The 9958-nt window shown below is 39.5% G+C and overlaps 1 protein-coding gene across 4 annotated transcripts; it reads left to right on the forward strand.

The window, feature by feature from the left end:
• Positions 1-280: 280 nt before the first annotated feature.
• On the forward strand, positions 281-8227 carry PRSS35 (serine protease 35). Of its 4 annotated transcripts, none has more exons than XM_074946861.1 (3): positions 281-519; positions 713-764; positions 6775-8227. In XM_074946861.1, exons 1-3 carry the CDS (start codon positions 510-512, stop codon positions 8033-8035), a joined length of 1323 nt encoding a protein of 440 aa, XP_074802962.1. In that variant the 5' UTR covers positions 281-509; the 3' UTR covers positions 8036-8227. The 4 variants fall into 4 exon arrangements, with proteins under 4 accessions (XP_074802962.1, XP_074802963.1, XP_074802965.1 ...); XM_074946863.1 differs by lacking the exons at positions 281-519; positions 713-764 and adding exons at positions 1330-1342; positions 1455-1534; XM_074946862.1 differs by lacking the exon at positions 713-764.
• The last annotated feature ends 1731 nt before the right edge of the window (positions 8228-9958 follow it).

Genomic DNA, 9958 nt, shown 5'->3' on the forward strand with positions numbered 1-9958 from the left:
CATCCCCCCGCTGTCCCCGCCACCCCCAGTCTGTTCCCCTTCTCCCCTGCACTCCCGCTGTCCCCGCCACCCCCACAGCCGGCTCTCTATCTTCCCCACAGAGCAGTTACCCCACAGCGTGCACTTCTGCCGCCCTCTCCCGCCTTCCCATCCAGCCAGCTGTTCCAGCTCATCCCGCCAGCCCCTTTCCTTCCCCTCCCATCCACAGAATCACCCGCGCGCGGTCCCCGCAGCTCACCCTCGGGCCGACCTCCCTCCCCCGCCTGGGAAAAACCTGGCCGCTCCCCCCATTCCCTTCTTCAGTAGCCGCCAGGGCTCCGGCTGTGCTCAGTGGCTGCTGCTCTCTCTGGTGCTGGCCGGCGGGCGGTGACGATCTCTCTCTCCCACTAAATTAGGAACCAGCTGGCAAATACGGATTATGACCTAGATAAGAGTAGAGCACCTATTGCCTGTCCACGTAGAAAGTTTTACGAGCTGTGGATTTGGAAAGGTTTTCACCTTTCTCTCGAATGCTAACAGGTATGAAACGGTGTTTCCAATGATTTCCTATGTGGCGCCTTCTGAGCTAGGAATAAACTCTCAGGGGGCTGCCTGCTTTAAAAGCAAACAGGCACGTTGACAGGCGGGCTGCACCTGAGACCTCTTACTCGTACCACAAAAATGCTGAACGGCCTTTTTTTTTTTTTTTTTTTTTTTTTCTTTTTTTTTTAAGACCTGAGAGCTGGAGTTTGCGGACTAGCTGTTTGGAGCCTCAGCGGGAAAAGGTAGATACACTGTTCTCACACTCGCCCACCCTCCCCTGTTAAGGTGACCGTGTTTACTGGAACACAAATGTGGTCCTCTCTGTTACAGCAGCGTTTACAAAGAGATACAGTTGATGAAAGATGTCAAGAAATAAATTTTGGCCAGTTACAGGATTTTACACTAAAAGTAGCTTTTTCTGAATAGCCTGACCAGTTTGATGAAAATATTCTTGGCTAGATTGAACGGTGACACTTTTTTCCCTGGTACTTTTCAAGAGGCTTTAGCTTAAAAACAGAAAGAAAGAAAAGGCTTATTTTGGAAGTTTTCATACTTTTGCCTCTGCACAGTCCCAGCAATGCCTATTGAGAGAGGCTGTTTTTGCAGCACCTTCCCCCACCTCCTCTCGATTCATCTGCTCAGTTTCTCTGTTACCATTCCGCCCATATTTTGACATTGACACTAATTTTATCCAGATTGCTTCTGGCAGTGAAGAGCTACAAAAATCTCTGCTAAGTTTTTTATTTAATTTTCAGCCTCTGGAGTCCTTTTTATAAAACGAGTTCATCTGCAAGAGAAATGGAAAAAGTAAAGGCAGCAGGTATTTAAATTTGAAAACTGATCATTTTGTTTTAGAAACCTGGGATCGATCTCTCTCTCTCTCTCTCTCTCTCTCTAAAACACAAGCCTAAAAGCTATTTTCTTTCTTTTAGGCAACTCTAGAATCGCGTTTAAGGAACTATCTATTGAGAGAGATATGTCCATAAAAGTGATTTCGAAAAAAATGTTTGAGGTAACACTGCTTCTGTTCCTGATAATGCTGGAGTAATTCATCCATCTACGTCTAATTCTTCTGTCTGTGCCTAATACACTGATATGCGGGCTCAGTGCATTACAGAGGGCATGTAGTAATTGTACACAAGAGGGTATTAGTGTAGAGAATTGTATAGTTACTAGACATCAATCTTGTAAACAGGCAAAGCTGATCAGTATCAATAAATAGGCAAGCTAGTTGCAGTGCAAGCATAAAGAATTTAACAGACTGCTGCAACTAGAACAGCTCATCCCTAGGGGTGGGGGTGGATAAAATAAACTAATTGGAAGTGAAAGCGACTGCTAACAGCAACTTTAAAAGGACAGTTTTTGGTCTCTAACAAGCATCTTTCACTTCCCAGTGAAACGAAAGTTGTAATGACAGAGCGTTAATTTTAGGAGCTGTTCAAATCATCCTCCAAAACGAACAAAAGTTGCTTGACAACCATGCTTTCTTTCTCTCGTCCTTGAAAAGTAAGGGAAGAAAATAGTGGGCGTAGTACTGTCTGGAAAGAAATGGTATCTGTCCATAAAGTGCGTGGCAAGCTTTGGGAGCTATACAAAGTAAAAATAACGCTTGTTAAAGTAGAAAATTGCTTAGTTTAGCACACACCGTTCACCAGTAATTGTATGCATTTGTGTGTCTCTGGAGAGAAACATTCGGGGGCGGTGAGAGGGACACTTGAGAGGGTTGAGAGGAAGATATTTAAGTGCATTTCATTCTCTAGTGGAATAAGTGTTCTTATCACAAAACAACCGTGCCTTTGTGTACTGGGAAAACTAACTCTGAATGAATTAGCGATGGTATGGGTCAGAAGTGAGGTGTGTTGTGAAAACATTTGCCAGAGCAGTGTCTTCAGGCAATCTTATCAATTGTCATTTTCTCAAGGCAGTTCATCTGGTAAATGTATCTTTTCCACCTGAAAGAGGTGTATGAGAGACTATTTGTACAATGTACACGGCTCTTTACAGAAGACTGAAAAACGACAGATTCCTACATACGAGTTTACAGCCTAAACTAAAATTTAATTTAAAATTCAGTCTAGAAAATTACGGGCAAGTATCCTTAATAAAAGCAGTTTTATAATGCATCATATTACACTGCATTGAAAGATAAAATATTTAGCAAGAATACGTTTAAAGAGAATTGATCTAATTCTGCCATCTAGTGGATGGATATATATATCTGCACTTCATCCTAACTTTTTTTTTTTATTTATTTATTTATATATACGTATATACATACATATACATATATATACATATATATATACACACATACATATACATATACATATATATACACACATACATATATATATACACACACATATATATACATATACACATACATATATATACATATACACATACACACACACACACACAAATTTAAGCAATAAGGAAAGGCTGAAATTATCCTTAATTCCATTAATTCATTTTGCAGCTGAAGTAAGTTTAGTTTGATTTCAGAACCCTGCTTTGTGCTTTAATACATATCTTGTAAAATTAGCTTCTATGCTTGTGCACTATACACATACCTAAATTTACAATATCTCAGAATAGATCTCTGTTTTTCTTAAACCAGAATGGAAGGTCAGATATGTAAACCAATGCACTCATCAAGCATATCAGCACAAGTTAGGATGAAGTGGCAGACAGAATTCAGGACTGAGATTTACTGTTATGTCTGAGCTCATTACTAGAGTAATGGTTTCTTCTGTGGAGTCTGGAGGAGAGGGTGCTGTTACCCCTAAACATTTTCATGATTCATCTTGAGATTTGCACATGCTATCTGTGGTTAGATGTTGATAGATAGTTGCCCCAAAACAGTGAGTTTTCTTCCTGAACTGTTCATTCCAATTTTTTTCCCCTTGCAAAATTGTGTGGAAAAAGATGTACCTCTAAACAGGTTAAAGTAACAACTCCTCACTTTGAGGTCTGAACATTACTTAAATCTGTTTTTGAGATACTAGAGCCCTAGTCCTTGTGCAAACCCCTTCAATGATAAGTACCTTTTCAACAACCCCAGGACACAGATTGTACTAAAAAGATAGCCATTGGAGGGAAAAACCCTGCCAGGAACTTGAGCTTCATTTTTCTTCTCATCAATCCTATATTAGCAAGTGAATTACAACTATGAATGAATTTGTGGGAAATTTGGGGCAGACCCACAAATCTGCTTGTGGGTGTTTTAATTGTATGAAGAGGGAGATATGTTATACTGGAGCTTGTTGTTGAAGAGGGACCAGAGTAGAAGCAGAGCGTAGAGTTTGGGGGGAGTTTGCTATGGGGGATGGAGAAATGTTTGGGATGTTGGGAGTTTGAAGTGGGGAAAGTTGGAGGGGCTTGTACATGCAGCAGATCAAGATAAGAGCTCTCATCATTGTGTTGGGGGGGGGGGTTGATAACTGGAAGGAGAAGCTGAAGTTTTTCACAGGGGACTGAATCGCCCCTCTCCCTTTTGTTTTGTTCCCAGTTTCTTCTCCTTCTCTGAAGCACTTGCTCCCTACCTTAAAGCAGCATAGTGTTTAAGGTCTCTGTTTATTAATTTTAAACATGTGTAGCAATAAAAAAACATTATCTAGGACAACTAGTTTGCTCTGATATGGCAATTCCTATGTTTGTAAGAGGTTTGTTTCTGGGTATAGGCTTCTTCCAACTCTCAAAAGTACTTCATTTTCAACTCATAGCAAACAAAAAATGGTTCATTATAAATGTAAAAATTCTTGACTTCTAAAGTCTGCCCTTACAGAGAATAACCATTCTATTCAATCTTTCAGACAGGAAGAGCTGATGTGGTCTTTGTGGTTGTGTTAGAGATGATTGCAGGGAGTTACATCACCCCACCCGTTTTATTGTAGGAAGCCTCTATATAGAGAAAAGTTAGTTATAGCTCCAGCTGGGACATCAACCATCTTCCTGGAAAGACTTCAGCAGTGGTATGCCCAAGTCTCTCTGCATGAAACTAGCATTAGTGAACATTCCTAAACATTTATGACAGTTAGCTGTAGGAAAACATCATGTATGTGGACTCTGAATTGTGAGCCAGTCATTAGGCTCAAAGAGAAGGGGAATTCTAGGAAGCATGTGTCTCGCATATTGACAGGTTTCACAAGTTCTACAAAACAACTGGCTTTCTTAGCACATCTCTACTTGTTAAACAGGTGTATTAGGACATTAAAATACAGTTCTTTTCACATTAATATCAGTAATATTTATCCTTTCAGGCTTTTAAAGTTTTTTGTATACTTTAAAACAGAATCTGGCCTACTTTAAAGTTCATCTTCTTATACCCTCATGTTAGTTGCCTTTATTGCCACACCTCTGCCTTCATGCCCACTTTAAGTCCCTTTACCTCAGACTTAGTGGTCCAAATTTAGAAGATCTGTAAGGAGAATAAATTGGTAAGGGGGCATGAATCGAAGGGCAGGTCTGCACCGATGCAGCTGAGCCACTGTAGAGCATCTTGTGAAGATGCTCTATGCCCATGGAAGAGCTCTTCCCCATCGGCATAATTACTCCACCTTCACGAGAAACGGAAGCTATGTCAGTAGGAGAGCATTTCCTGCTGACATAGCACTGGTGTAGACAGCGCTTAGGTCGCTGTAACTTGCGCTAGTGTAGTCCTGCCCTAAGTAAGTTAATTAGGAATCAAAGTTAGTGTACCACACAAGTTTAGGATATTGGAAGATGATGTAATATCTAGCCCTATTCTCTTTTTATTATCTTTAATTTTCACCAAAACAAAGGATTCAGATTTTGCTAAACTATATATAATTTGTTAAACTATATTATATGTAATATAAAACAGACATTTTATCCAGGTTTCCACTTAATTACGGTAAACCAAAGAGCATAACCATACATGTCCTTAAATTACTTAACTTACGGTTTAATTATAGGCAGTGCTTTAGGTTTCAATATTACCCAACTGTACAAAGGGGTACATGAATAAGCTCAATTCTCCAAATGACAACAGCCAATATCTGGTTAATATTTTAGGCATCAAGTCCATCTACAGAGTTAGAATGGACTTGCAATTAAGGTACTGGGCTAGGATTCAGAGGAGCTTAGTTCCACTCCTGGCTATGCTATAGCCTTCCTGTGTGACCTTGGGAAAGTCACTTAGCGAACTAAGGCACAGAAAGACTATCTGTAAAACAAGAATAATGCTTCATTTGTGTTTGTCTATTTAAAATGTAAGCTCTTGTGTATATACAGCACCTGGTACAATGAGTCTTGCATCTTAGCCAGGGCCTCCAGGCACCACTGTAATATGTATTAAAAGTTTTTTGAGAGATCTGAAAGGGAAATAGCTTGGGAGGCCCATCTAGCTCGTCCACCACCTATGACTGTGTCCTCCCTACTCTATGAATCGCTGAAACCCCTCCCCCAGATTAGCCATCTTCTACTATCTTGTGACTCACCCTTTGTGTATGAAGCTCTGTGGCTCTTGGGTTCCTCAGACAGACTAGAAAGCCAGAGGATGGAGCAGAAGCAAATCCTTCCAAGCAACAGCACAAGCGGGCAATTTAAGGAGTGAATGTGTCTCACTGTCCACAGGTACCAGAAACAGACAGAACTAGGGATGGCCATCTGTCTTTCTGGTTGGATGCGTGGTATGTGGCTGCATAGGTTGCTTAGGCCTAAGGCTACTACTGTTGGATATGATACAATAAAGACCATTTTCATTTGGATAAAGTACTAATTTGAATCAAGCTATTTTACTTTTATGTAGCCTTTTAAAAAAACATTTTGCACATGTTGATCTGCATTTATTGCATGTTATCTTCAGAATTTTTGCAGTCATGAGTGTTTTCAGCCACAAACACAAGAACAAAATTAGACAAGGCACTACACTATAAAGCCTGATGTTGATGGATTTGAAATGTATCAGATGCATTTATGATCGGTACCATGCCATGTTGTTAAAGTAGAACATGAAGGAAATGGGGCTAGCTTCTTAAAATACGAGTGTTATGATTTATATCTAGGTGTAATTTATTATTTAATGAATAACATAAGTAGAATTATAGAGATCAAAATGTGGGGAAATGAATGAAGATTCAATGAGTTCCTGTTTCTTTTGTAACTCAGATGCCAATATTCTACTCCCATTGATTTTGATGGAAATATTATACAGAGCTGTTGTCATACAATATAATCCCATAAATTAAATATAAATACCAATTTGAGTCTCTATTCTCCCTTTTTCAGAGCAACACACATTAACACAATGGGACGTATATTGCTGTTGTTGATGCTTTCCATTCCCATATTATGTCTGACTGATGGAGCCGCAACAGAACAAGATTTTACCTGGCACTTGAAGAATGTACCCCAGATTGTGAGTGAACGGACTTTCTCCCTTGACAGCCCTAAATTTGAGGCAAAAGCCAAATTAGAGCTGAGTAATGTGTGTGGAATTGAATGCCAAAGGAGACTCCCAGTGCCAAGCTTGTCTGACCTGAAGGAGTTTCTGTCCTATGAGACAGTTTTTGAGAATGGCACACGGACCCTGACTCATGTGAATGTTCTAGGGCTAGCAGTTGACGCAGCCAACACCACCACCACAAGAACGTCCTCAAGAAGAAAGAGGCAGATATATGGCACAGACAGCAGATTCAGTATCTCTGACAAGCGGTTCATGACCAACTTCCCTTTTAGCACAGCTGTGAAGATTTCCACAGGCTGCAGTGGCATTCTTATTTCCCCCACGCACGTTCTAACAGCCGCTCACTGTATTCATAATGGCAAGGATTACGTCAAGGGCAGCAAAAAGCTGAGGGTGGGATTGCTGAAGATGAGATCTAAAGGTGAGGGCAAGAAACGCAGAGGTGCTCAAAGGGGTAAGAGAGAGGTTTCTGTGGCAAGAGATCACAGTGAGCATACCACAGAATTGAAGCAGAGATCCAAAGGTCGTGGCAGAAAACAAAAGGCAACAGGGAGGAGTCGGAAAACCTCCGATAGTAAACCTTCCTTCCAGTGGACCAGAGTAAAGAGTACCCAGATCCCAAAAGGCTGGTTTGAAGGTGTAACTGGGGATGTTTCCCTGGATTATGATTATGCTGTTCTTGAGCTCAAGCGCCCTCACAAAAAGAAATATATGGAGCTGGGAATCAGCCCAACAATCAGAAAGATGCCTGGTAGCATGATCCACTTCTCAGGTTTTGATGATGATCGATCTGGGCAGTTAGTCTATCGATTTTGTAGTGTGTCTGATGAATCCAGTGATCTCTTCTACCAGTACTGTGATGCTGAGCCTGGGTCTATTGGATCTGGAGTCTATCTCCGTCTTAAAGAGCCAAACAAGAAGAAATGGAAACGCAAAATCATTGCTGTTTATTCAGGTCATCAGTGGATGGATGTAAATGGTATGCAGCAGGATTATAATGTAGCGGTACGAATTACTCCTCTCAAGTATGCCCAGATTTGTTTCTGGATACATGGGAATGATGAGAATTGTACACAAGGCTGATGAAAGCTGAAACTAGATCATCTAGCACCTATAATATAATAAAGTAAAAACTTGCCCTAATAATTATTGGAAAAGCATCACCCCGTATCAGGAATTATTTGAACTTGAAGCCTGCAAAAATTTTGATGCATTGAGTATTGCTACTCTTAGAGGGTTAGAATTTTCAAATACGTTTTTAATTATATAATAATCAACACATGACATGCATTATTATCCAAAACTCTATTTATGTTTAAAATTCTGATAAATTCAAATTGTTCTCATTAGAAAAATTGTGACTTCACTTGTTTAATTTTTTAAAGGGAAGTATTGAAACTTCTCAAACTGATACTATTAAACAATGTGTGGGTTTTTTTAAAAATACATTTCCCTTGATTTTCTCAGGGTTCTGCTCCAACAAGCATCTTCTAGTATGCAAGTAGCACATATCTTATATAATAGCATGTGCAGAATGATACAAATTGTGAAACATTTGAGTAAACTAACCTTAATTAGTTTGGACTTACCCCAAAGAGTGTATGTGCACTCTGAGGGCATGTCTACACTTACCGTGGATCGATGCTGTGGTGATTGATCCACTGGGGGGTCAGTTTAGTGGGTCTAGCTAAATTGACCACAGAGTTCTCTCCCATCGATGACGGGACTTACCTTATGCTTCTCATGCCAGTGAAGTCGACGGGAAAACTTTTCCTTGAACCCAGCGTGATGTAGACACCGCAATAAGTTGACCTAAGCTATGTCGACTCCAGCTACGTTATTCTTGTAGCTGGAGTTGCGTAACTTAGGTCGACTTAACCCTGTAGTATAGACCTGCCCTGAGAGGTGATTATCTAGTTCATACTTGCTAGCTTGGAAAACTTTTTTGGGTGCCTTACAAACTCTTCTATGGAAATTCTAAATTGCTGTAGCTGATAATGAGTCCTAAAAACAATGAATTTCATTTCACTGCATTCTAAAATAGCAAAGAGTTTAATGAATGTAGCAGTTCTGTTTGGAATAAGGAAGAACCATATGGGTTTAATTTAATGCCTTTAAGTCTAGTTTGAGAAGGTATGCAAAGCTGGAGAATATGAAACATGTGCATTTTAATATTTGGAGACAAGTAGGTTTAATGAATAATAAAATATTCAACCTTTCCACCAGGTGAAGTTTTCTGTAGTTGTCTTTATCAGGAAGTGGCTATGTGACAACAGTTTAAAGCTTCAAAAAAAGATTTTTGGGTGCTAAACATTTTAACAGCTTTTGTAACTACTTTCAAAAGAGTTCAGCTGTCATAGATAGGCTACAGTATATCAGCCTGGGAGTTGGAAAGCAATGCTCTTTTTCATACAATTCTAGAAGCTGGATAGTTCTAATCCCATCATATTCAGACCTCATCAACATGAGTTACAGGGAGAGAAGATACTCCTCCCATTTTAAATCATGTTATGCCACCTAATGAAATGGTAGGTGAGTTATCCTGTAAATGCAATAGGTATCTTATTAGGTAGCAATACTGCTAATCAGATAATTTGGCTCATTTCTGCTACTGGACCACACAATTAATACAGAGGGTATTTCTATGAAGTGAGCCTGATTGTTTAACATTTGTATACAAGTATCACTAATTTTTTTGTTATCAGTTGTTCTCGATTGCTTGGCATATAATCTAATCCTGTGCGTTTCAAAGTCTTAGTGTAACAAACGAGACTGTCAGGATGCTAATTTAATCTAATAATGTAAAATTTAAATGCATATTTCAGGCTATATGCATTTGTTTATTACTGTTAAAGTTATTCAATATTTCAGTATTTAATTTGCTGTGATGATTAGCTTGCATCAATCAAAATTCATTTTCTTTACCAGTCTAGAAGAAAATAAACAAGATTTTTTTAGATATTTTTGGCTTGCTCTATCTTTAAAATTACATGTAATGCTTCACAT

Source organism: Natator depressus, chromosome 3, assembly GCF_965152275.1.
Source record: "Natator depressus isolate rNatDep1 chromosome 3, rNatDep2.hap1, whole genome shotgun sequence".
Classification (NCBI taxonomy): domain Eukaryota; kingdom Metazoa; phylum Chordata; order Testudines; family Cheloniidae; genus Natator; species Natator depressus.

Coding starts and splice junctions, on each gene's coding strand:
- PRSS35 (XM_074946861.1), top strand. Junction 765..6,774: donor TGGAGCCTCAGCGGGAAAAG/GTAGATACACTG, acceptor TCCCTTTTTCAG/AGCAACACACATTAACACAA.